Source organism: Antedon bifida, chromosome 6 (genome assembly GCF_963402885.1).
Source record: "Antedon bifida chromosome 6, ecAntBifi1.1, whole genome shotgun sequence".
Lineage (NCBI taxonomy): Eukaryota > Metazoa > Echinodermata > Crinoidea > Comatulida > Antedonidae > Antedon > Antedon bifida.
Window position 1 is genome coordinate 25,505,719 of NC_136231.1, and position 27,950 is coordinate 25,533,668.

Sequence of the window (27,950 nt, forward strand, 5' to 3'; positions counted from 1 at the left end):
AGGTTTTCACGCCAGAGAGCAGCTCATCAATATATATATTTATTTTCTCCTCCAGGCACCTCCCCATATCTCATTATGGGATTGCTTTAACCTCAGATTAAATTTATTTGATACCGAGGAAATAATACAAGGGAAGAGTGAAATTAAATTTAAAAAGAAATTGTAATTTACTTTTCCCTAAAAGTAAATTTACTTACCAACCGAGGCATGGCGGAATTTTTGTCCCGATTAAATTGCAAAATAAGAAAGGAAGGAACACAATCAACCGAGGCACAATTGTCGAGGATTTCATTGCAGCAACTACAATAGCATACCATTTGTTTGTTTGTTTTTGTTTTGTTGCCACAGCTGGTGGCGCGTTGTGTTTTTGGAAATTAAATAATATTTTTTTAAAAGACTACAATATAGCAAGCCGACAGACAGACCACAAAATATGATTTTTTTATTTATTTTTTTTAATTACAAAAAACCGCTTTACATTTATCTCTGTATTATGTTTCTCGTTTAATAAAGAAGGAAATGAATAAAAGAAATAAAGTTCAATCAGTATTTCTTAACAAAATCATAAGGTTGGGCAAGTATTTCCGGTTTCAGAAGTTTTCCGTTTTGGACCGTTATCGAATTAGATTATACTTAATTTAAAAAAAGAAAACACTAAACAACATGAAAACAACACAATTATAGGACCTACAATGCATCATAAACATGCTTTATGTGAAAATGTGTAGGCCTATAATAAGCCTGCTTTGGTGGTATTTATGAGTGCACAATATTTTTTGATTTACTCCAGAATATATTTCATACCTCAAAATGTTCGTTATTAACTCTAAATACATGCTATAATTTCTCAATCATCATACAGTAATTGTATATCTTTACTGAATATGATGTTTTTATTGATTTTTTTAATTGATTTGGTGGAAAAAAAGAAAAAACAGGGCCAATTCAATTCATTGTTTTTAACAATAAGACTAGGCGAGGTCCTTGCTACTACAAACAATTACAACTAACTACAATACAAAAATAATACTGTTATATTCCTAAAGCTTGTTAATTTAAAACGGTGTCAGTCACAACACAAATTAGATGGTTAAAAAGATGAAATAAACAGACTTTTAATAAAACATAATATTTACTACAAATTCATTGGAAAGCACGGTGTACTTCATTTCTCGTACTCGTTCGAAATATGTGACTTGTGTTTCTGTACTGTTTCATTTTATAATTCTACTTTTACTTTTACTTAATATAGTTTAACCTAAATACAGGCCTAGATTCAATTGAAAATAGTGTCATTATCTAGTACTAATATCAACCGTCAACTTTTATTTTAATATAATTATAACATATTATGGCAAACATCAGATTCCAACATTTTTATTTAGTTGATGTAGTCTTTAATATGAAAACAAATGTATACAATCATAAATTTAAAAATTTGTTGGTATTTTGCTTAGAATCCTCTTTATTTATCAGAATTTCTAAACAAAATCATAAGGTTGGACAACAATTGAATTGGTCCTTTGCTAAATATAAGAAACCGAAGCCAATGATTTAAGCATTAATATTTAAACTGTATATCTAATACTATTATTATTAGTTGTAAATTAAGAAATCGTGCTAAAATAATGTTTGATACACCGAGACTTAAGATCATAAACACTGCTGTACAAAAACCGAGCATATACAATTTGTATTGAAACAAGGCCATATAGATGGCTGCAATCGCGTGCTCTAGTTAGTGTTTACTGACCGACCGACCAACCGACCCACCGACCGACCGACCAACCGACAGACATAGAGTTGCACGCGACTAAAAATGAACATTCAAAACGTGTAACCTTCATGTGATCGTAGATAATATGAATAATCAAATTTAAAATGTTATTTTTTCCAAAATCACATGAATGCTTAATTAATGATTTCAATGTAAGAACTATTTGGATCATCAACACATTGCTCAGACTTTGCTGGAACGACAATGTCATGGTACAATGGTACAGAAGCACCGGAGTCTACTGGAGGAACGACAGTATCATGGTACAATGGTACAGCAGCAGAGTTTACCGGAGGAACGACAGTATCATGGTACAATGGTACAGAAGCACCAGAGTCTACCGGAGGAACGACAGTATCATGGTACAATTCACTCTGGTCATTTGATGGAACAACAACACCATGCTTCTGCGAACTTAGCTGGTACAACTCATTCTGGTGTGTATCTTGGTTAATGGATTTACCGTCAGAATAAGAATCTACAAAGATAAATATTAATCATCTATCACCAGTACACTTGCCTGTACAATTTTGTAACTATCTAAACAAACCAAGTGTTGCATATTCGACTGTTGTGCGATTAGTGTGAAAAATGTGTTTTCGCAACTTTATACTGTCACTCGATTCTCGGTATTGTATCTACATTTGTCCAGTATCATAGGAATATACCTATTTATTTATAAACATAATTTGACATGGATCACATTTACATTATATAATGTTCTTAAATGGTCCATAGTAAGATAATAATTTAGAAATGTAACGAAACAATTAATCAACCTTTCTAAAATATAAGCGCGCCTCCAGTTAGTTTTTTGTTTGTTTTTTGTTATTATTATTTATTATTGAATAACATATACGATTTATATAAATAATTTCAATATTAAATAAATAGGCATCACAATTAACATAATTATTAATGACATCATACCAGATGGGAATCGGGTGATAAAACGATGACACTATAATCGTAACTTTACGTACCTCTACCATGCTTTCTTCCTGATGTTTTCAACTTGTTTCGTAGAAAGATTAAGAAACACATGACTACAATAGTAATTATAACAGTAGACAACACAATTATGATATCAACCACTAAACCATGACATTTGTCAAGTTCATACCAGGGAGTTGTTTGAAGCAAATTGTTTGGTGTATTCGTAAATGAATTCGCGTTGCTAACAGTGGCATTAACATTCTTTGTTAGATCTAATCGTGACGTTGTTAGATCCAATCGTGACGTTGTTATTTCTGTGCTGTTAACTTCTTGGCATATTCCAGGAGTTAAATCTATAATAATTATTAAGTTAAGATGATAAGTCAATCATTCTTCTTGTTTGGTTGGGCAAGTAAATATCTAAGTAAGGTAATATCCGACACAATAGGCAATTGACAATAATCTATCTATGGTTTCATGCAACGTATGTTGAATAGTTTTATATATATAAATTATTCAATAATAATATTCTTGTCGCTTGTGTTTGCAAACATTATGCTCCATAACTATAAAAAAAATGTATTGTAGATACAGAGAAGTATCCTATATATTTAAGCTTAGAGTTTGCGATATGGATGTTGATATGGATGAAATATAAAAGAAATTTAATTGAATTACTAAAGTTGGCCAAGTCATTGATGACATTCTCATCGAACGATTAATTGATTGATTAATAAATGAATAAATGATTTCCCAGTGATATTGTCAAAACGTTGTCTATACTCACCAGTAGATTCACAGACAATGGTGTTTATCTCATCAGTTGCTGAACAGTTCATGTTTTCACTCTTTACGGTATTCGGATACAAAACTCCATCATACACATCGATTATTGCGCATCCCTTGTTGAGATTTTTCTGGGGTAGTTCTGATTCTACATGGACATTAAATGTATTAAGAGACGGGGCACTAAGAACATCTAAAACGTTATCTGTTAATTGATTGTATTCCTCAACGCTATTTATGACAGTAATGTTCCCACCAACCAGTTCACATTCCCGTTGAGCATCAATACACGATCTTTGTTGATTGCTCACTTTTATAAATTTATAGCAGTTGGATTCATTGTATACGGGTCTACCTGCAAACAAACAAACACAACATTACACTGACGATTAGGCTTATCGAAATAACTATTTAATTATCAAAATAAAAATGGCACGTTAATAATTATTTTAACCGCTATGTATTAATATTTGCGTGAACATTCTTTTGAACTTGTCTAATATTCTAAGACATTTTAATCCGCATTTAACCATTTCGGGATTAGGCCTACCGTATGTTAGGTTAACGGATTTGATTCGTTTTAACGGTGGGTTACGCATTTAACACGAATTTGGCGTGTGTATTCTTGTACAGTATTATCATCACGAGATACATGATCATTTTTGTTTAGTAACTTTCTTTTTTAGTATTATTGTATTGTTTCCTTAATTTTCATGTATTTGTGTTTGTAAGTTAAATTATTCTTCCTTGTTTTATTTTTAGCAATTACAGTAGGCCTACATGATTTAATTTATATAGGAAAATCAATGTGGAACAATTGATTTTATTTTATTATGACTGTACAAACATATCACCTGCATCACGCGTATTTCCTTCTGGATCTCTGAATTTCCAATCCCCATTTTCCGAGTATATCAGGTAGCACTCCGGACCTGAACATTCAAAACCACTGAAACACAAATAGATAAATTAAAATGATGAGTGATAGATTTAATTTAGAACTTTGCGAATGGCCAGTTGATTCGTATACTTTTGCAAATATAAACACATGGGTGTCTGACGTATTAGGCCTACTTACTTAATTATATTTTGCCAAGTAGGCCTATAGTACTTTCTTTGTTTGTATGTTAGCACGATAGCGCCCATGGGCTTCTTTTCGAGGTTTTATGGTAACTTTGCCAAGTGTTTTCAAATGTTTAATATTACTTTCATGTTATTTAGTATCTTTACCTGTGTTTTGCTTATATAGACAATTTCAGCTTCCTATAATTATATTCTTGAAGTTATGATTAATGTTTTTGTTACCATTAGTTTAGGCCTATTCGTCCATACACGTTGATATTATATATACAAATTATATTACACAAACCGTACTATGGTCCGATAGGCAGAAATCATCGATTTTATTTATGTTGGAGAATATTACATTTTAGTCACGGAAGACGTGTCCTACAAATTGTAGGCCTACAATTCACATACATAATACTACCTGTATAACCAAAGATGTGCCTATGAGAACTACTGGCCGGAAAATCGCTCGACGTACGCTCATAGACTACATGGAAGAGGTATGAGCATGGAGGTATTCACGAATAACCTTTTGTACCTGTGGGGCACGTATTTTGCTGAATTTCCAGAGATGGGGGTGAGGTATGGGCATGTCGGGGATGGGGTTCAAATCTGTTAAGGGGGGGGGGGGGGTTCGCCCAAACCATAAACCCCCCTGGCTACGGGCCTGGCAAGCATTTTGATATACTTACGGAGGACATGTTGCACCACTCCATATTATTAGCATGCATATTACTGAGACACATTTCAACCATTGTGACCTGTGCATGTTGCTGCTCCCACATCTATTGTTTTTGATAGAATAACACGGAAATTACTATTGGACTTATTATCATAGCACAAACTGAAAGTATTGACATTTCCTGCGTAAGACAATACAGATTTAAACGGATACATAGATAGCGTAAAGGCTCATTTACAGGGCGATAACGATCGACGATAAAATGATATGTATGCCTTTTGCATACCTAAAACAAAAGAATTTTAAAAAGTTTTCCTCCTAAAACTATGGGATTATCATCTATGCTGCTTTTGATGAAAATAATATTTCCACACGTCCAATCAAATATCGAGACAACAACGAATTATTGCTTTTATTGATCATGACGTCATTTGATTGGATTTTTAGAAATATTATTTTTATAAAATGCAATAGTTATAGAAGGATCCTATAGTTCTAGAAGGAAAACTGTTTTCTGTTTTATGCAAGAACAATGTATGTTTATCTATTTATCGTAATACCCGATAGGCCCTGCTTTGATTAAATAGAGCATTTCAGACTATATTTTACGTACACAAAATGTTTACACAACATCTGTACATAAAACTGATTGTTAAACTAAAATAATTGATAATAATCATGTATTTTACTACCATTCTTCATTTTTAACATCTCGTATCTATAATTGTAAATGAAAACAAATATGGTTAATACTGAATTCAAGCATCATTATGTAAATACAACTGTATTTTAACTACTTTAAACACTTACTGTAATTGTCACAAATGTACATATACTGCATGAAATATTATTATTTATAACTGAGAATTTAAATGAAGGTGAGATGAACTCACACAAGACAAAACAAATTAATAGATAATTATTTCTTATTAAATAGAATATCAATTTTAAAAAGCATCATTTAATGAAGAGAGAACAATAATTAAAACTTCAAAACTTCAAAAAGTCGAGCGGCGTTCTTTTAAGGAAATATTTCTTGTTTAAATGTTACCGTAGTCGAGGTATATTCAGAGCGTCATTCATTCTGACGACTGGAGCATTCTCTACGGAGCGCCATTTATGCCTTTTTTACTTCCGAAATAGAAATAGTACTACGGTAACTGCTCAAGTGGATCACATTTGGCACCGGTGGAGCACAGTGATATAGAATAGAAATAAATCACTAATTTAAATATATTTTCATATATTAATAAACTGTGCTCAAGTGGACCACATTTGGCACCTGTGGAGCAGTGATATAAAATAGAAATAAGTCACTGCATTTTAATATCTTTTCGTATGATATACACTGTGCTCAAGTGGACGCCAGTGGATCACAGTGATATAAAATACAAATAAAGTCACTGAATTTTAATATCTTTTTGTATGTTAATACACTGTGCTTAATTGAACCCAATTTGCCGGGGAGCACAGTGGTATATAGAAATAAAGTCACTAAATTTTAATAAATTTAAGAAACAACAATATCCTTTGTGTTTCATTTAGCATGGTTAGGCCTACATCAGTAGATTAAGTTTATCTTATACTAGTTTAGTCCAGGCCCATCCCCATATCGACATTTTTAATTCCAATCTTTATCCGTTTCGTCGTAATTTAAGTGTTTCTGAGTTGTTGTAATTGTCTTTGTATCTGTTAAACTAAACTGTAAGTGGCGGATTTGTTTCTGCTGTTGTGACTCAATATTTAATTTCATATTTCAATGAATAGGTGCACTTTCCGGAGACAAGCTCTATTGTCCTGGTGAGTCTTATATATTTTGTCTGTGCCATTTTTTCGGGCGGGAACCTATTTTTCAAAATTGTCTTTGCTCTGTACTGAAGATTCTTATATATGTTGTTTAAAAAAATAATAGATGTCATTTCCGGGGATCTTGCAGCTCTATTTTAAACAGTTTGGTATGTCGTTGTTATGCAAATGAGTTTGTGCAGGTGTATTATGGGGAAGATGGTATGTTAGTCATTCGCGGTAAACACGCCACGCTGTTAAAGTTGATGTCGTTAATCTTTACATTAGAAGATTGTTCATTCAAATCATATAAATAAAAATTTTCCGGGCAGGAACCTAGCAGCTCTTCTCTTTTAGTTTGCAAAAGTAATCTCGAAAAAACTCCATGTGGAAAAGAAGCCCACCCAAGATTACTAAAAATGAAGGAGCACATGGGCTTCTTTTCGAGGTTTTATGGCAGTCTATTTAATGGAAAATAATGCCATGCAACTTTGTTTTTTATTTTAAAAAAGGTCCACTTGTTTAGGCCTGACATTTACAACTCTCAAAATATCTCTCTTTCAAAATCAAAGAAAAACAATATTTATTTTCAATTCCAAAAAAAAAAAAAAATATATATCTGTAGAGGTTCGAACCCAATCTACTAGAGGTGAGAGCACCCAAACCTGAGCATTGCCCGTTCGGCCACAAAGTAGTACATGACTGAACAGCTAATAATAGTCTATTTATACGTGTATTACGTAATTCATCATTACGTCATAAATATCCTATTAACCTTGGTAAAATCAAAATCGCCAGTTAGCTCAGTCGCCTGAGCGTCGTGTTGACAACACGTATGTCGTGGGTTCGATTCCCACGCTGGTCGGTGGAATAGAGTTAAAGGTATGCGACCAACTGTGTTTGGGGTTCACAGAATTATACGTCCCCCTTTCCACCACACATCATGAGGCGACAACATCAATGCATCTGGTGATGTGCTGGAAACGACCCCAAAAGGCTGTGGCAGGGCCTTAGTGCTGAGGCAGGGAGAGCACATTTAACATCTTTTTTTTTTTTTTTTTTTCCCCAACCTGTATTCGATCTCGTAAATTTTATGTTTGCCGCCCTCAATTTTAAAAGAAATTGAATTTATTATTTTCATCGCAGGTGTACGAAATAGTTTGGTATTCCGTCGTGCGTTGTTATGCAATGGTCACGTGCAGGTGTAGTGGGAAAGATGCAATTGTTGTCATTCGCGGTCAACACGCCACACTGTTAAATTTTGATTTTGTTAATAAATGTTGCTACATTGGTAGCGAAATGTCCGATACACGTTTATGGTACTTGGTGTGTATGGCCGCACCGTCCAGAATAAACATGTTTTAAACAGATGTCTCCGATGGTTTTTGTATGGGGTTAATGGAGAGTTTATAGTTTATATCACTGTGCTCCACTAGTGCCAAATTGTGTCCACTTGAGCACAGTGTATTAACATACGAAAGATATTGAAACTTAAGCGACTTCAAATTAGGTCCACTTGAGCACAGTGTATTAACATACGAAAAGATATTGAAACTTAAGTGACTTATTTCTATTTTATATCACTGTGCTCCACTGGTGCCAAATTGTGTCCACAGTGTATTAACATACTAAAAGATATTAAAATTAAGTTACTTTATTTCTGGCGCTAAATTAGGTTCACTTGAGCACAGTGTATTATCATACGAAACGATATTAAAAGTAGTGACTTATTTCTATTTTATATCACTGTGCCACCCTGGTGCTAAATTGGGTCCACTTGAGCAGTTACCGTAGTACTATTTATATTATTGAAGTCAATAAAGGCATAAATGGCGCTCCGTAGAGAAGTATCTTTACTCCGTCTAGAACCAGACTAGTGTTTGAGGTGTGTTATTTTTCCTGTACCGTATGTGATGCTTAAAAGTAAATAATCATATACCTAAATCGAAACTCAACAAAAGGATTCTAAGGAATCCGTTTAAATCTTTGCTTATAAAATCCTTGGAAATTTTGTTTATTTTGTATTGTTTTGTAATTTTTGTTGTGCCGTAATCAAATCAATTATTAGTACCGACGATTAATATTTTTATGAATTATTTTGCAGTTTAAAATAAGTATATCAATATACATAAATTATAAAACCAAAAACCTATTTGTCTGACTACGGCAGATTTTTCTATGTTTTGCTTTAAAGTTCTTTTAGGCCTATTTTTTTTTTCAAATCCAATTTTTTGTAAAAGTAAATAACTATTATGTTACAAATGGAATTAAAAATTATTCAAAAAACAAATATTATTTCAGGGGACAATATATCTTGAAATGTACAGTATTTTTCATTATTGATAATAGATCAAGAAATCGACCCGACAATATATCCGTGAAAAAACCGACACCTCTGCTCATTGAAAGAAAAAAATAATAACGAAGTAAAGAGCGCCATCTATTGACATAGTTTCTTATTTCCATAGAAGCAAAACACTTTGACTCGACATTGTTTGTTTTGTGAGTGAAAATTGTCTTTTGAATTCCATCTTTCAATTTGTTAGCGCCACTATTTACTATCAAATATTAGGTAAATATAACACAGGTTTTTATTATATTACTCAACCAATATATTACTGTGTGGACAGTTTATCAGGTAAGTTATTGATGGATAAAACTAAGCCATTGCCAAGCTAGTTAGAAGCTAGGCAGCCTAGGCCTAACCTAGGCATGTACGGTAGTAGGGTTGGCAGCAGGTTGTTTGCCGGCTGCATGACAATCAAGCCGACTCCCTTGTTGAACCATGATAGAATCCAGCCTTAGTACGCATGCCTTTACTTACATTATGCTCTTTTAGTGTTTTTGTTATTAAATGTATAAACAACATACTTTTGTTATTGTATTTTGTTATTTTAAAATTAAAAATAAATAAATTGATATAATATTCAACACAAAATTCATTGAGTTATCCAAGTCATATTGTATGTTTCACGTGTCAGACAAAATGTCCAGTTAATTTAATTTTTGTATACTAAAATATTCATATTTATTTTTACGTACATTATAGTGAAATTATGGCAGGTACAGCTCGTCACGACCGAGAGATGAAAATGAAAGCGCAGAAGAACCTAAAAAATTGTAAAGACCCAGTAGAGCTACTCAGATTACAATGTCTATCAAGAGGGTCTAGTGGTATCAAGGGCCTTGGAAGGTAAGTGAACAAATAATGTTAATATCATGCTTTTTAATAGTTTTATTTTTCATTTATTTCAATGATATAGCATCTGTTATTCAATTCAAACTCATTTTTTAAAATAAAATTGCTTAAAATTAAAAAGAAAAATCTCAACAAAATCTTTTAGCCTACTTTAAGAAATTGGAAAGCATTCTTTTTACTCTTATAACAATAGATTTGTTAACACTATCTCCTATAGTAAACAAAGAATTTAAATAGGCTCACTTACATTCCATTCAAACTAAAGAGGGACATTAGAAACTTTCATTTAAATGGTAATTTGAAATATAACAATTGCACAGTATGTAGTTAATTGTTAAGGACAAATTTAAATACCCTAAAATTATTACCCCTTCCTCATCAAATTTTTGAGCCTCATCAATTGTTTTACTATAATATTAACTATTTTAACAAGTAGGAAATAATATTATTTTAAAATGACTACAAAATTATAAATCTCATCAGACAGAATTTTGTAAACATAATTCTATCCCCTTTTTTTCTCCTTTACCATACCACCTAGATTGTTTTAGATCTAGTTTAAGTAGGGCAGGAGGCGCCTGAGTCCAGGATGACCGAGACACAACTGGTGCTGACCAGGGTTCAATTAGACCGATCCCTGATTAGCATTTGGGGTGTTTTTTTTCTGCCATGGTTGGAATCCCTTTTATCGTATTTAGTTTATGTACAGCGCTTAAATGTTTCACAACATTATAATATAATAATTTATATTTGTTATTTTTTATCAACTTATTCTTTCAGAGTTTTTAGGATAATGGATGACGATGGCAACAGGAGTATAGACTACAAGGAATTTAAGAAAGGTATCCATGACTACGGAGTAGATATTGACGATGAACAAGTGAAAAAGATGTACACAGCATTTGATTCTGATAAAAGTGGGAACATCGATTTTGATGAATTCCTAAAGGCACTTAGAGTAAGTATTGGCATATCAGGAAGTTAGTTCTTATTTGCAATGTTCTTTATGTATGTATTGTAGAAACAGTAGTTGGCAGTGTAGACAAGCTCTAGGTTTACTTATGGCATAAAATAGTGGAGAAGTTATATCTAGATGGTTAAGAAGCGAGTAAGAGGCCTAGCGGTTAAGACAGTGGAACCGTAATACGTAGCCATAACATCGGCAAGGTTTCGAGGCTCACTCACTCCATGGTTCTGGTGGTAGAACAAGTCTTCTCGGATAAGAACTATAAACCGTAGGTCCAGTGTACACATCTGGCTCATTTGCACCTAGTACATCTTTCGAGACGAGTAGGGGTTACCCCGGTGTACTAGTTCACACACAGCCACTATCATAAACTCATCATATATATATACACTGGGCCCTCTGGGAGAACAGTAGACTGAAGAGGCAACCCAGTATAAAGAATAAATAAATAAAAATACCAAGCCCCATGTCCCTCAAATCTTGTCTAATGTCATCAGGACACAAACAAAGCACCATTCCTAAAGACTTGATGTAGAACATGTTGTGTGTTCTGTTTTATTGTCATCTGTGAACAGAGAACACTCATGGCAATCCTTGACAAAGTGCCTAAAGTCGGGCTTAGTCGCCATAACAACCAAGTTTTCAAAGTAACCCACATTTGCATACATAATCGCAGTAGAATTGTGTTCATCATGTGAACATATTTAATTTGACTGAACTAAAAGAAACTAAACGCAAATGAAAACTTTGAATCACTCAGTACGTGCGTTATGAGTTCTATGTCTATTAGTTAATTTATTCATGTTATTTCACTGTATGAGTTTAACTTTTTTTTTTCTTTCTCTTAGCCTCCAATGTCATCAGCAAGAAAAAATGTAATATTGCAAGCGTTCAGGAAATTAGACAAAACCGGCGATGGCGTTATAACAATAGACGACTTAAGAGGAGTTTATAATGTAAAAAAACATCCAAAATTTTTGAATGGAGAGAAGACAGAAGAACAGTTGTTTCGGCAGTTTCTGGATAGTTTTGATGCACCAGGAGAGGCTGATGGTCAGGTATGGTTATTATTAAGTTTGGATAAAAAATGTATCCAATTGGATACTGGAATTGTTAGTTAAAAGTTTGCATGGTGAATAAACACTAGTTAAGTAAGGTTTGTGAGACACTACAGTATTCGTTTAAAAAAAAAATACTGTAAAAAAATTTAGAATGTCTTGTAAGTTTTGGTTGTTATTCTACAATACAACTGTCTTCTTGAGTAATAACTATTTTTAGAAACACACAGTGCAACGCAAAACTTACTTTTCCTTTATTGTACTGAGATTGTGTATAACCAAACAACCAACAAATTCATGCACTGTATCAATACATATTTAATAGTTTGTTATCAAACAATTTTATGTATTTTTTATTAAAGATGTATTGTCCCTTGAAACACAAAAAAATGAAGGTCAAAATATTCTAAATTTAAATTGGCCATATCAAAGTAATAATAAAGTTATTCACTTTAAGTCGAAAATTCAAGCCAAAAACAACAAGTATACGTAATTAACAGGTAAATTAGTTTGATTACATTTCGTCTGGAAAATCGTCGCGAGCGAAAGTAAACAAAGATTTCAAACCACGAGTACGCATTATGCATATGCTAATTAGGATTGTTTACAACTCGTCACAGTTGAGAAGGTATTTTCACACAGATCGTGAGGAAGTTTTATGATTATGCATACAGAGTAGCCAAACAAGCACGTTTCATTATGGGATATGTTTTGATCGAAAACTTTGACTGGAAGTCAAAGTTATTTTTTTAACAAAAAAACGTCTGTATTTCAGTTAAATGATTTTTTTTTGGACAAATATTTGGTGATAGTTAATAACTATTATGATACTTTAAAATGACCCACCTTTTTTCGAAATCTTTTATTTTTTATTTTTTTGGAATTAGTCAAAGGGACAATACATCTTTAAGCAACTTGCACCAAGAAAAGTGTAGCATTTTATTTATTTTCATTTGTTTCATAAACATTTTTCTTCTATTATTAATGATTACAAATTCATATTACACAATAATATACTCATCATATTATATTTAAAAATCAAAATAATTCATTTTGCCGACATGTCAATAATTGTATTACAATCTCCTTCATTTTTTATAAAAACATAACAGGTGACAAAGGATGAGTTCACAAACTATTATTGCGGAGTGAGTGCCTCGATCGACACTGACGCATACTTCATATTGATGATGAAGAATGCGTGGAAGCTTGACTGAGGGCGCCTGTCATTCATCCATCAGACATCTCAGCTTTTCATTTATGTACGTTTCAGTTCATCTTCATTTATTATAATTATCACTTTGAAATGACCATACTTTGGTTTGAATGAACTTTTACTTTCTCTTTTTTTCCCTTTTCATATGTTTTCACAGTGCTTTGAGTTAAATATAACCAATCACCTTTGGTTTACTTTAGAGTAAACAACTAAACTGAGATGATGAATAATTATTAATTAATATTAATAATTAATTGTTTTTGCAGGTAACAAAAGATGAATTTATAAATTATTACAGCGGTGTAAGTGCTTCGATAGACAATGACACTTATTTTATACTCATGATGCGGCAGGCTTGGCAACTTGACGCACGTTGAATGCTGTTAATGCAATCACCTTCATAATCTTAATATTAATATTTTATTACAAACTAGATTTTCAAGAAAACTGAAATGCATATTGATAATACATATTCACCGGATATATTGAGGTCAACGTTACTGGTATAGCGTTACTTATCGGGAGCTTACGATTTGTGATGACGTAGGAACTAGTTACGTCATGTTAATTTATTGTGCGTATTCAGTCATATTTGGATGTGCTAGGATTCTAGGCCTAACACAATAGGTTGTCACAAATTTTAAACTCCCTTTGAGTACCATATTAGAAGAAAAATATCTTTTTAAAAATGAATAAATTGGGTTGGGCTAATAAAAATGAAAGAGAACTCAATATTTAGTGGGTTGGGTAATGAGTATGAATTATGAAACGTAAGTCTAGACAAAAAAATAATGTTAAAAAAACATCTATGCTTCATAATATGTTAATTAGGATCACTGTTTATTAATTTCTCTACACTGTTTGAATCAATTTTTAAATAAATCTATATTATTATAATAATATATTTAAACTGTAATTTTTAATAAAACATTTTATTCGTTCATCTTGCTAAAAAAATCATCGGCCATCTTAACTTAATTGAAAAAGATTATTTTATTATTGTACAAAATTTTGGCTGTAAAATGTATAAGGTTTCTTGGATTTTGAAGTTCAGTACCGTACTCTTGTATTCTGGCAGAAAACATTTGTAATAATTGATTAAACAAATTTGGTTAGGAAAAAAATCATCTTAACTTTGTTTTAAGTCAATATTTTTTGCTTAAGGTATTTTTTTTTGTCTAATGAAATATTTTTACATATTGGTTAAATCCTAGATGACGACTGGTTTGATAAATTAAGCCTCATTTTTTCACTTAAGTACTTCTTAACCGTCGTAACTTAAGCAAAAAGATTGATTTTTTATACAGAATTGGTTCTCGATTTTAGATACATAGCTGTTTTATCATATACATTTACCTTGAACAAATATTTAAGTATCAACTGTTTTATTTAATGCTGTATATAATTGAAATGACATCTTACTTGGATGAAAGAAGAAAACAGTTTAAATGTGACAAAAATAATGTTTGGTAATTTTAAAAGTATATTTTATTCTTTGATGTGTATAATATGATGTACTGTACTTGAAAAAATTATGTAAATTAAGTACACATTATAATTAAATTATGCCAAATTGAAATATTGACAAAGAAAAATCATGAAATTGAATATACTGTAATTAGACATTTAATGTGGACACCTTGGTTTAGATTAAGAAAAAACAGTAAAATTTGTTATTTTTAGTAATTAGAAAAATATTTGAACAATGCTATCATATTAGTCATCTTTATGCCTTTTAGAAATGGTAAAAAAACAGTGTTTTAATCTTCTGAACAATCAACAATTTAATTGATATTTATGACGATCTACTAATACGAGGGTAACATCAAGAGACATAAAAGTAAACACAATTCTATTAGAATATTTTCAAATATTAATTTATTACATTTCTTGTATAATGTATGCTAGACGTTTTTACTTGTAATATATTTGTAGTAGGTGTAAATATTTTATACTAGGTATGTCATATTTGGTGTAGATGCTATTGGCACTGTCGACTGTGCTTTAAATTCATTGTTTCCTATTCGTACGGTCAACCATGTCTATTGCCGCGTTTTCTAATTGTATATTAGCACAGAGAACTGGGTGTGCGTCGTCCGTGCCGATAGAAAACTTTACACTAGACATGGTTGACCAGGACACAAGGAAAACCAAATAACATGCACATACGTGTCAATAGCACTATCAAATGTAAATTGTATGGTGATTATGCATGCTGCTAAACTAAATTGATTCATGAATTTTAAATGTTTATTTGGATCGTATTCAAATAAAACCAGTTAACAAATGTTTGTTTATATTTAGTTGATTAATTTTGAAATTCTCAGAATGACCGGAAATGTGCAAATAAGTAGCCCTTTCAATTTTAAAAGCGCGTACGCGCGTAATTTATTGCGGTACACGCTATTATTTTCCATAAACTTGATCGTTGATATTCGCATGCGTTATACTTTTGTTTCAATGAAAAATCTTTTCATTCATGATATGATCAATCATGAAATTTCATAAATTCATACGTAGGTCTAACTTAAGCTGCTCAACTCTAACATAAAGTGACGCACAACTTAAAACGTTACAACCTATAAATGTTATGTTGACAGTGAAAATAAGGCAACTTGTTCTATTTGTTTACAAGTTCTAGAGAACCAAAAGTCGCGAAAAGAAATTAGGAAAATAAAACATTAGTGATTGTTTTGAAGAAAAGATTCTTGACAATCACACAGCACTGCAATCAACTGGTTATCCGTCAAAGTTCAAATAACCATGTAATGGTCTGGTAATGTGATTTATCTAAATGTTTAAAGAAGTTAGAACTATTAAAAATGTATGAAGAATCTTTTCCCATTATGTATCATCAAACCAAATCATTGAGTTAAAGTTTCTATTACGATTAACGATTTGTACGTCGAGATTTCTAGTATTACGATTTGTACGAGATTTCTAATAATATTACGATTTGTACGTCGAGATTTTTAATATTACGATTTGTACGAGATTTCTAATATTACGATTTGTACGAGATTTATAATATTACGATTTGTACGTCGAGATTTCTAAGATTACGATTTGTACGTCGGGATTTCTATTACGATTTGTACGAGATTTCTAATATTACGATTTCTACGTCGAGATTTCTACTAAGATTTGTACGTCGAGATTTTTAATATTACGATTTGTACGTCGAGATTTTTAATATTACGATTTGTACGTCGAGATTTTTAATATTACGATTTGTACGTCGAGATTTCTAATATTACGATTTGTACGTCGAGATTTCTAATATTACGATTTGTACGTCGGGATTTCTATTACGATTTGTACGAGATTTCTAATATTACGATTTCTACGTCGAGATTTCTACTAAGATTTGTACGTCGAGATTTTTAATATTACGATTTGTACGAGATGGTCATCCTGCAGTACATCATATTCTTGGTAGTTGGACTCAATTTGTGTAGTTGTTCCACAAATGGTAAGATTCTTTTTATTTCTATATAATAAGGTAATATTGATATAGTTTGGAACAATATTTTGAAATGTATTTTGTTCTAAAACTGATGTGCTGATGTGATTAATTTGTATGAATGTTTTGTTCAATTTTACCCCTTTCACATTCAACATCAGAATAACCTGTAGAAACACGTACACCTAAACGCCTAAGTGTCTCCGGAGTCTTATATTCGCTAGAAATTTTGGAGAAATCCCAATCAGGTCCATCCAATAATTAGTACTGACGTATCTCCACATCATGACGATTTTTTCCAGTATTCTAGACGAATTCCTTTAGGAACAACATTTATTTGTTGATGCATAGAAGTAGAATTGTGTATTTTACCAGCACATTGAAGTAAGCATACTTTTTACAGAATTGATAACATCTCTTAAGTGCTTAATTGACATACACATCCAATCAGAGCACGAGGAATGTTTATTTTAAAGAATTAATTAATTCGCGCCACAGAATCACGCTTGGCATATGTTATCATATAAGCTAATTTTAAGTTTTTTAATCAAAATTGTTGAAAGATATTACTTGGCTAGCGTGTGCATAAACGGTACTAAGCGAAAAGTATACAAGGTACGTGAAGTCCGAAAAAGATGTAAACACGACACAAACTTACATTATTTAATTATCGTTTCTGAAATAATAGGTGAAAGAAACGGCCTTATTTAGAGCGGAATAACATTATGATCAGTCAGTCAGTTTTGAACTGATTTATATTTTATTTTAAGCAATTTTATAAATTAAATAGGACCTATACTACAGCGACTGTTTTTTTTTAAATTTATTTTTCATTAATTATAACCCTTTCATACCAAAAGCAAAACTCCGGAGACACTCCGGAGTTGACGCCCCGATTTTTTGGTGTAAAAGGTAAAATCAAACAACTCCGGAGTTCAAAACAGCGGAGTTGAACAGCTCAGAACGTTTTCCGGAAGGAGAACTGTGGGGACACATCGTTGTTTTGCTGTGAAAGGTATCAACATCAAACTCCGGAGTTTTTAGGTCAAATGTCATCCTCACACGATCAATGTTTTAATTTTATTTAGTGTAATTAGAGTTCTTATGAATAATGTTGACCTAAATGAATTTGCCTGACCCCTATGTTTCGGCGTCCGTAAAACATGTTCAAAATACATGTAGATGGCAACAACCAACAAATAAATTTTTTTTAAACAGTTTTCATTTGGTGACGATTTCATTTTATTTATTTCACCCACTGCTACCAGCGGCCATTACGAACCCCCTGCTTTAAACAACAAAAGAACTGAAAACTGAACACACGCTACGCCGTACATACGCTTTTGTTCGTAACTCATTTACATAAAGGTGTTCAAACCATCTAAGACAGAATTCATGCAACAATGCACAATCACATTAAACTATTCTTCTGAACACCATACTGTGATGAGACGTTGTGGGCTAAATGAAAGTAAGTCTAACCGGAAGATTAAATGTTTGTATCGTTCAGTATTTGTTTATACCTTAAATTTATCAATTTGCACAAAAGATATTGAAATTAAATAAGACATTTGTAATGAATCCCTGATTGATTTATGCTTAAATATGTTTTTTTTAATGCAGTTAATTCAATTAAATGTACTTTGTTGTTAATGAAATGAGATTTATTAAGATGGACGATACCCACAAGAGAGCAGTAATAACGATACATTTCAAAGTTAGCGGTTATAGGAGGTTGATCAATGGAATGTTAGACAATCTCATGAATGTAAACTTGTTGATGTCTTTCATAGAAACGGCAACATTTTGGGCTGGACTACCAAAATGGAATTTAAGATTAAGATCGAATACTAATTCAGTCTCCAATCAAATATGTATTTTATAGCATTTTATTCTATTACTTGGAATGAATTTGAATACTATTACTTTTACATTTACTCATCGAGTTCTTTGGTTATCTTCATAAGGCCCATATGTGTAAGCCTGGACTGACCAACAATGGCGGTTATAATAATTCTTGCCTCCCTGATCGATCTTATTCAGGCCAAAATTTGACGGCTAAATTTTGGCCGCCCAAAATGTTCGGTTGGATGGTTGGTCTGGAAAGTTTTTTATTTGCGGATTTGGTGTGGCAGGCCCGTCAAATTTAAACTCCTTTAGTATTCTACAACCCTTTTTACAACCTTTCTCTCACTATACACCAATTGCATGCATCTTTATCAACGCCGTATGTCGACCTTTTCAGCAAGGTCTGGCTAATGGCTAATGGTTGGTGCTTTTTAATTGTTTGAATTCCAAAGATGTCGTTTGTTCTTTTTAAATATTATGTATATATATGTATTTAACTTTGTTCTAACAGTACCATAACCTCTTAAAAACAATACAAACATATACAAACGACATTCAAACATAAAGATACAAGAGGATTCATATATAATGAGAGAGATTACTTAGAGGGCGAGATTCAGTGAATATAGGTGTTATTTGGACGGGCGTTTTATGATTTGAAATGAAACCGCAGTTTCTATTGTATCATACGAAAATCGGCTGAAATGAGGGAGTTGTTTGGAATTATCAAAATGATGAGAACATTGAATTTACATTTTTAGGAACTGACGTGTGCAACAGCAATCCGTGTCAGAATGGAGGGACATGTCACATGTCAAATAATACATGTGTTTGTCCTGAAGAATATTTTGGCTTTCATTGTGAACTCGGTAAGTTTAAATAACTGTATAAATTAATTATGGAATTTTTGGTTAAATTGGCTGCCAATATTACTTCCTTTGAAACGTGTAATTATATAGCTATGGGATTTCATCTAGAGAAATAAAACTAAAAACATATAAATTAATGAGTGTTCATTTTTTTTTTCTCTCTCTTTTGTGGCTTTCACCACTATTTTTATTCATATTAACTTTAAAAAGGTCAATAAATTATTTCAATAGGCCTATATCTTATATCATATTCATTTTTTTTTATGATTTTGTTTTCATCTTAATATTTTCAATATGTGTGAATATGATCAAGAACAATTTAATAAATTGAGTATGTTCCTAGAATTGTTTCGTTTATATTTCTTTCTGTAATAGCCACCCTTTTTCATAATTAGTAATACTTTTCTATATTTCTCTCTTATTTTAAACAAGGCAATATTTTGTCTTGTTTTAGTGTTTTTCTGCTCAATTTTTCTCTGGCTAAGAAAAAATATCAACACTAATGCAAATCTTTATTTTAAAATATGTGTTTAAACCACAGAATGCCCAACTGATTGCTACTGTTATGATGAATCATGGTATGATTTTGAGTGTTTGAGGAAAACATTGCCATGGAATGATATAGCAGCTCTTATAATTAAGATGAATGATTATAAGCCAATAGAAAGCATGTAAGTAGACAGTGCTAATTTAATATTGACATTCCTACTGTAGGTCTAATCATAAGAGCATTCAGGAGTTCCCAAGTTTAATAAGTTATTTTGTTTTCAATAATCATTCAAGAATGTAAATTCTTTCATTTCACTTTTTCATATTATTCAAAATCACAAATGGCTGCAGAAAAACTGAATTGCAATTGTAAACTGTTTTTGATTTTTCTTTAGTTATTAGTTATTTTATTATTCATAGAAAACTGGCAGGCTATGATGAGAGCGTTTTTAGCACTTTTGAGGCGAATGATTTATCAAGTCTTCAAAAATTGTAAGTTCACAATTTACCTATAGTGCACGATTTATATTTCCTCCCCACTTGTTGAAATATACAAGTGGAGAAATAATAAATCGTGTACACACTCACTTTTAAGTATTCTTTTTTTTTCAGAAATTAATTAAAATAATTGTTGATGATAATTGTAATTGTAAACTAATTAAAAAATGAAAATTTAAATTAAATAAAGAGACAAAATGTGATTTTTTTCTTCAAATTATTATTATTATGTGAGGGCGTGTGACGTAGTGTGTTGGACATTATTTTTATTACTGATCGGAGATCGTCGTGGTTCGAATCCAACTCTCACCGCATTGCTTTTATCTTAGGCAAGACTTTACTTGCATGTGCCTCTCCGCCCAGGTTTATAATGGGTACTCGGTTAGATCAAGACACAACTTTGCGATGATTACTAACTGCATAATGGAAGTGTATGTCTATACGTGTTTGATCCCAAAAAATTACCGGGGTAATGTGCAGAGCATTAAAATAAATATGAATTCTTTTTAAGTTGCAATTTTACAAAATAAAATTTTCATAAAATATCATTTTAATATTTGGATTTAAATGTTTAAAAATATTATGTTAAAGTAATATAGGCCTAGGTAGTGAAATCATAAACTGTAGACACATTTCACTTTTAAATGTGATTCATTCTTTTATGTTGCAGAGCTTTGTATAACAACCAAATTAGTAATTTACCAGCTGATATATTTCAGGGTTTGAACAATTTGCAATGGTTGTAAGTATGTTTTGTACTTTTTGTGTTATTTTATTCTTGTTTCATTAATAATTGTTGAGAATAATAATAGTTGTAATTTATAATGAAATAATTATGAAATGACTAATGTAAGTGGATCATATTTTGATCATTCTTTTAATATAAATCAAACCTATTTAAGGTGTTTGTTTTAACAACTTGTTGTATTTAATGGAAACATTCAAAGTGTTGTTTTTTGGAAAATAAGAATCTGTTTAAACTTGCAATTTTACAAGATACTAAATCATACATACATTGTCATAAATGTTTGGCTTAAAAATTATGTTAAAACAAACTAAAGAAAACAGAAAATAAAGTAGTGAAATCATGGTAACATCAAAATGTAGACAAATTTCACTTTTAAATGTGATTCATTCTTTATTTTTGCAGATATTTGGATGACAACCAAATTAGTAATTTACCAGCTGATATATTTCAGGGTTTGAACAATTTACAAGGCTTGTAAGTATGTTTGTACTTTTTGTGTTATTATATTCTTGTGTCATTAATAATTGTTTATAATAATAATAATTGTAATTTATTATAAATAATTATGAAATGACTAATGTAAGTGCATCATATTTTGATCATTCATTTAATATAAATCAAACATATTTAAGGTGTTTGTTTTAACAACTTGTTTTATTTAATGGACATATTCAATGTGTTATTTTTTTTGGAAAATATGAATCTGTTTAAACTTACAATTTTACAAGATACTAAATCGTACATACATTGTCATAAATGTTTGGCTTAAAAATTATGTTAAAACAAACTACAGAAAAAGTAGTGAAATCATGGTAACATCAAATGTAGACAAATTTAACTTTTAAATGTGATTCATTCTTTATTTTTGCAGATATTTGTATAACAACCAATTTAGTAATTTACCAGCTGATATATTTCAGGGTTTGAACAATTTGAAAGAGTTGTAAGTATGTTTTTATATTATTATATTCTTGTTTCATTATTAATTGTTGTAAAATTATTATGAAATAACTAATGTAAGGTGATCATATTTTTGAAATTCTTTTAATAAAAATAATTTCTTTCGGAAGTACTTCCCAGGGTGCTAATTTAGTTGACTACATAAATCATTGTGTCTATTTATTCGTTTCAGTAAACGACAATGTATTATAGTCCTGCGGTACGTACATTTAAAATCGCCAGTTTAACGCTGAAATGACTGTGTATTCGAGAACCATTTGTGGGAACTACCTAGGTGGTACGCGAGCGAAGCGAGCGTACCATCTAGTAATTGTAATTTATTATAAAATAATTATGAAATAACTAATGTGATTCATTCTTTCTTTTAATTTGCAGATCTTTGCATAGCAACCAAATTAGTAATTTTCCAGCTGATATATTTCATGGATTGGGCAATTTGAAATACTTGTAAGTGTGTTTGTACTTTTTGTGTTATTATATTCTTGTTTCATTAATAATTGTTTATAATAATAATAATTGTAATTTATAATGAAATAATTATGAAATGACTAATATAAGTGGATCATATTTTGAACATTCTTTTAATATAAATCATTATTATTATAATTATTATTATTAACAAATTGTTGTATTTAATGGACATATTCAAACGGCTGTAAGTGTGTTTGTACTTTTTATATTATTATATTCTTGTTTCATTAATAATTGTTGTAAAATGATTATGAAATGACTAATGTAAGTGGATCATATTTTTAACATTTTTTTAAATATAAATAATTTATATATATAAATATTTAAAGTGTTTGTTTTAACAAATCATTGTATTTAATGGACATATTCAAAGTGTTGTTTTTTTTGTTGTGTAAAATATGAATCTGTTTAAGCTTACCATTTTACAAGATATTAAATCATACATAGTATTATTTTGAGGCGAATGATTTATCAAGTCTTCAAAAATTGTAAGTTCACAATTTACCTATAGTGCACGATTTATATTTCCTCCCCACTTGTTGAAATATACAAGTGGAGAAATAATAAATCGTGTACACACTCACTTTTAAGTATTCTTTTTTTTTCAGAAATTAATTAAAATAATTGTTGATGATAATTGTAATTGTAAACTAATTAAAAAATGAAAATTTAAATTAAATAAAGAGACAAAATGTGATTTTTTTCTTCAAATTATTATTATTATTATGTGAGGGCGTGTGACGTAGTGTGTTGGACATTATTTTTATTACTGATCGGAGATCGTCGTGGTTCGAATCCAACTCTCACCGCATTGCTTTTATCTTAGGCAAGACTTTACTTGCATGTGCCTCTCCGCCCAGGTTTATAATGGGTACTCGGTTAGATCAAGACACAACTTTGCGATGATTACTAACTGCATAATGGAAGTGTATGTCTATACGTGTTTGATCCCAAAAAATTACCGGGGTAATGTGCAGAGCATTAAAATAAATATGAATTCTTTTTAAGTTGCAATTTTACAAAATAAAATTTTCATAAAATATCATTTTAATATTTGGATTTAAATGTTTAAAAATATTATGTTAAAGTAATATAGGCCTAGGTAGTGAAATCATAAACTGTAGACACATTTCACTTTTAAATGTGATTCATTCTTTTATTTTGCAGAGCTTTGTATAACAACCAAATTAGTAATTTACCAGCTGATATATTTCAGGGTTTGAACAATTTGCAATGGTTGTATGTTTTGTACTTTTTGTGTTATTATATTCTTGTTTCATTAATAATTGTTGAGAATAATAATAGTTGTAATTTATAATGAAATAATTATGAAATGACTAATGTAAGTGGATCATATTTTGATCATTCTTTTAATATAAATCAAACCTATTTAAGGTGTTTGTTTTAACAACTTGTTGTATTTAATGGAAACATTCAAAGTGTTGTTTTTTGGAAAATAAGAATCTGTTTAAACTTGCAATTTTACAAGATACTAAATCATACATACATTGTCATAAATGTTTGGCTTAAAAATTATGTTAAAACAAACTAAAGAAAACAGAAAATAAAGTAGTGAAATCATGGTAACATAAAATGTAGACAAATTTCACTTTTAAATGTGATTAATTCTTTTATTTTTGCAGAAAACTTCACTTTTATTTTTTCTCTCTCTTTTTTGTGGTTAACCACCACCTTTATTCATTCAATATTTCATACATATTTCGTTCACATTTCATTTTCATACATTAAATTTCCGTTTTCTACTTTTTTCGTTATTTTCTGATTTTTACTCTTTTAAGCTTTATACATATAGTTTTTTTATTATATGCATACAAAAACTATAAAAATCTACACTTCATTTTGTACATGATATAATACTGTACATTTTAAAATACAAATATGGATGCCACTTATAAGTTACAACATGCCTAGTGTATTCATATCTTTTAAAATATATTTAAACTGAATCCAGGGATTCTGGCATACAGGTTTTTTAAGTTCAGTTTTAATTTTAATTATGTATATGACGTACACAGCTATTGAATACAATTGATTTTTTAATTGACATTTACTTCCTAACAGGAGTTCTTTGAACGAGCTACTGCTGTTATCTAGCTTTTTAAATATATTGTCAATTTTTTTCCACAGTATTTGAGTACGTCTACAATAATAAAACATATGTTTTTCGTCTTCAATGACTCCACAATTGTTACATATGTTATTATTTTTCAGTTTCCAGTTATACAGTTTTAGATTTGTAGGTACAATTCTATTTAGTAATTTGTAATTCAATTGGGCAAATTTCTTAATTTTTTCGTTTTTCACTTTTCTTTTCCAGACATCACACCACTTGATATCTTCATTAAATATGTTGTTCCATTTAAGTATGCTTTTCGGGGGAATAAAAACATTATTAACAAAGTTAGAATAAACATCTTTTGTTGTCATCTTAATTATATTGTTGATATTGTATTCCAGATTCACATTCATATATTGGTTCATATCTGGCATATTATGTTTAATTATACTTAACCACTCTTTTGGAATAGCTCTAGTTAAGGAAACATATTCAGCTATCCAGTTTTTCTTAATACGCAGTTGTTTAAGTATTTCTATAGGTTTCATTAGACGATTGAAAATAATTATATCTCCAATTTGATTAAAACCTGCATCTATCCAGTTCTTAAAGAATAGTGGTTTGTTTCTATATTTAATATAATTATTACCCCATAAGTTTTGCTTTATCACTTCTTCATACTTGTTAATTGTACCTTCATTATTCATATTATTAAATTCAACACAACACTTTCGAACATTATAATAAAAAAGATGGTATATTATCTAAGCCCATGTTATTTTTAAAATTGATATTTGACATACTTAAAATTAGTTGTTCGGTTCCAAATTTGTTAAAATAGTATAGTGGTAAGATTTTCCATCTTTTCCATCTCTACACAGTAATTTTCTTGCCCATATCATTTTCAGAGAGTTGTGTAATGTGTATGTGTAAGGCATACCTATGCCCCCTTTAATCATTTTACCGATTAAAGTTTTTCTTTTTATTTTTTCTGTTTTTCCATTCCATAAAAAGTTATATATCAATTTATTTATTTTAAAAATAACATCATCTGGTACATCAATTATACATGCATTGTATGTTAGTTTAGACAAAGCTAAACTTTTTAAAATGGTAACTTTGCCAAAAAAGGTTAGGTTTCTTCCTTTCCATCTATTGAGTAGCATTTCTAAGTTTGCCACCTTACTATCCCAATTTAATTCACTGCATTTGTTCTCATTATATCCCACATAAATACCCAAAATCTTAATTGGTTCATTAACCCAATTTAGACTGCATGGTTTTTCAATTTTGTTTATATTTTTTCCAATCCATATAGCGTTGGTTTTTTTTTATTTAAATTCATACCAGACACTTTACCAAACTTATTAACAATATTTAAACAAATCTCTATACTTTTTTCATTTTCCACAAAGAGTACAGTGTCATCTGCCAGATGCGCAATGCGAACTTCCTCACCATTATCATTGTTAGGTAAAGATATTCCTTTATTTTCTTATATTACACGCCATAATTTCTACTACTAAAATAAAGAGTAACGCCGACAATGGGCAACCCTGTCTTATTCCGCATTCCATTTCAAAACTTTCTGATATCCAACCATTATTAACAATAACACATTCAGTTTTACTATAAATTGTATTTACCCATTTTAAAAAGGGGTCTCCAAAATTAAATTTTTTTAGTACCTTAAACATAAAATCTCTATTTACAGAATCAAAGGCTTTTCTAAAATCAAGGGATAGAATAGCTCCTTCAATTTGTTCTTCTGTTGTATAATACAGAATATCATTAATTAGACGGACGTTTTCTCCAGCGAATCGTCCTTTAATGTACCCTTTTTGGTTATTGTCAACTACATTTTCAATTACTTTATGAAGTCTCATACATAGAATTTGAGTTAAAATTTTGTAGTCTGTATTTAATAAAGTGATAGGACGCCAGTTTTCAAGTAATTTTTTATCACCTTTTTTGTATAATAGGCTTATAATACCACGTTTCTGTGTAGAACTCATTTCATTGTTAAAATAACATGCATTTAGAGCGTCACAAACAATGTGTTTAATGTCATCCCAGAAATGTAAATAAAACTCAACGGTCAAGCCATCACATCCGGGAGTTTTATTTAATTTCATTTTTTTAATTGCATTGGTAGATTCATTTAGTGTGACAATACCTTCACATATCCCCTTTTCTTCTTCAGTTAAACTCGTTACATTTGATTTATCTAGGTAAGTGTTTATTTGTTTACGGGATATACCCTTATTTGCATATAGAAATCTAACTTCCTCACAAAGGATTTCCTTTGTCTTTGTTAGTACTCTACCCTTCTCGTTTTGTAAACATTTGATTTGGTTTTTTTTCCTTTATTTTTTTCCAAACTAAGAAAATATTTAGTGCTACGTTCGCCCTCTTCAATCCATTTTACTCTAGAACGTATATATGCACCTTTTGTTTCATTATCATAAATATTTTCCAGCTTTTTTGTTTGTTTTTTTTTTGCAATTTTTGCTTCTATGCTCTCATTGGCAGTACAATCATTATTTAATAAAGAATCATTTAGTTTTTTTATTTCTTTTTCTAGTTTATTTTTTTTTATTTTTTTTCTTTATTGATTTTTTTGCCATAGTAGATTGAAACGTCTTTAATTTTGGCTTTTAATAATTCCCATAATACATCTGGGCTAAGGTTATTTTCATTGGTCTGAGTTTTTTTAATTACATTTGTAATATAGTTTTGGTAATCAGTATTTTGCAATAGGTTGTTATTAAATCTCCAATAACCTGGGCCTCTTTTGGACTCATCAAAACTGATTTTAATTGAAATTGCTTGATAATCTGTCAAGATAGCTGGTCTTATATCACATGATATTACGTCATCGTGATCAAGAATTTGTTTAGAAGTCAACCAGTAATCAAGCCGTCTGTAAATTTGCTTAGATTTTCTACGCCAGGTATATTGTAATTTTTCTTGATTTTTATTTCTCCAGGCATCTTTTAAATTAAGTTTTTTAATAAAATTTTTAAGTGTAAAAACAGATTTATCTTTTCTGT

At 30.5% G+C, this 27,950-nt stretch overlaps 3 protein-coding genes across 6 annotated transcripts; 2 read left to right on the top strand and 1 right to left on the bottom strand.

Moving 5' to 3' along the window:
* Nucleotides 1–474: 474 nt before the first annotated feature.
* Nucleotides 475–5,398, bottom strand: LOC144844540 (uncharacterized). 3 transcript variants are annotated; one of them, XM_078701494.1, is made up of 6 exons: nucleotides 5,260–5,398; nucleotides 4,354–4,448; nucleotides 3,501–3,854; nucleotides 2,761–3,066; nucleotides 2,084–2,255; nucleotides 475–1,984 (listed from the first exon to the last, which is right to left on the bottom strand). In XM_078701494.1, the coding sequence occupies exons 1-6, from the start codon at nucleotides 5,334–5,336 to the stop codon at nucleotides 1,912–1,914; spliced, it is 1,077 nt and encodes a 358-aa protein (XP_078557620.1). In that variant the 5' UTR covers nucleotides 5,337–5,398; the 3' UTR covers nucleotides 475–1,911. The 3 variants fall into 3 exon arrangements, with proteins under 3 accessions (XP_078557620.1, XP_078557618.1, XP_078557619.1); XM_078701492.1 differs by having other exon boundaries at nucleotides 475–2,255; nucleotides 5,260–5,397; XM_078701493.1 differs by having other exon boundaries at nucleotides 475–2,255; nucleotides 2,767–3,066; nucleotides 5,260–5,392.
* Nucleotides 5,399–8,911: 3,513 nt separating this feature from the next.
* Nucleotides 8,912–15,935, top strand: LOC144844801 (calcyphosin-like protein). Of its 2 annotated transcripts, XM_078701867.1 has the most exons (7): nucleotides 8,912–8,919; nucleotides 9,622–9,672; nucleotides 10,084–10,227; nucleotides 11,014–11,191; nucleotides 12,049–12,258; nucleotides 13,371–13,520; nucleotides 13,741–15,935. In XM_078701867.1, the coding sequence occupies exons 3-6, from the start codon at nucleotides 10,091–10,093 to the stop codon at nucleotides 13,473–13,475; spliced, it is 630 nt and encodes a 209-aa protein (XP_078557993.1). In that variant the 5' UTR covers nucleotides 8,912–8,919; nucleotides 9,622–9,672; nucleotides 10,084–10,090; the 3' UTR covers nucleotides 13,476–13,520; nucleotides 13,741–15,935. The 2 variants fall into 2 exon arrangements, with proteins under 2 accessions (XP_078557993.1, XP_078557992.1); XM_078701866.1 differs by lacking the exons at nucleotides 8,912–8,919; nucleotides 9,622–9,672 and adding an exon at nucleotides 9,487–9,606.
* A 939-nt stretch (nucleotides 15,936–16,874) lies between these two features.
* LOC144845751 (uncharacterized) lies at nucleotides 16,875–24,138 on the top strand. Its single transcript, XM_078703182.1, has 8 exons — nucleotides 16,875–16,946; nucleotides 20,196–20,325; nucleotides 20,564–20,635; nucleotides 21,312–21,383; nucleotides 21,792–21,863; nucleotides 22,261–22,332; nucleotides 22,725–22,796; nucleotides 23,988–24,138. The coding sequence occupies exons 1-8, from the start codon at nucleotides 16,880–16,882 to the stop codon at nucleotides 24,136–24,138; spliced, it is 708 nt and encodes a 235-aa protein (XP_078559308.1). The 5' UTR covers nucleotides 16,875–16,879.
* Nucleotides 24,139–27,950: the final 3,812 nt, after the last annotated feature.

Coding starts and splice junctions, on each gene's coding strand:
- LOC144844540 (XM_078701492.1), bottom strand. CDS start 5,336: ATGCACAGGTCACAATGGTTGAAATGTGTCTCAGTAATATGCATGCTA. Junction 4,449..5,259: donor AGTGGTGCAACATGTCCTCC/GTAAGTATATCA, acceptor TTTGTGTTTCAG/TGGTTTTGAATGTTCAGGTC. Junction 3,067..3,500: donor CATTGTCTGTGAATCTACTG/GTGAGTATAGAC, acceptor TAATTATTATAG/ATTTAACTCCTGGAATATGC.
- LOC144844801 (XM_078701867.1), top strand. CDS start 10,091: ATGGCAGGTACAGCTCGTCACGACCGAGAGATGAAAATGAAAGCGCAG. Junction 10,228..11,013: donor GGTATCAAGGGCCTTGGAAG/GTAAGTGAACAA, acceptor TTATTCTTTCAG/AGTTTTTAGGATAATGGATG. Junction 12,259..13,370: donor CAGGAGAGGCTGATGGTCAG/GTATGGTTATTA, acceptor AAAACATAACAG/GTGACAAAGGATGAGTTCAC.
- LOC144845751 (XM_078703182.1), top strand. CDS start 16,880: ATGGTCATCCTGCAGTACATCATATTCTTGGTAGTTGGACTCAATTTG. Junction 21,384..21,791: donor TTGAACAATTTGCAATGGTT/GTAAGTATGTTT, acceptor TTATTTTTGCAG/ATATTTGGATGACAACCAAA. Junction 22,333..22,724: donor TTGAACAATTTGAAAGAGTT/GTAAGTATGTTT, acceptor TTTAATTTGCAG/ATCTTTGCATAGCAACCAAA.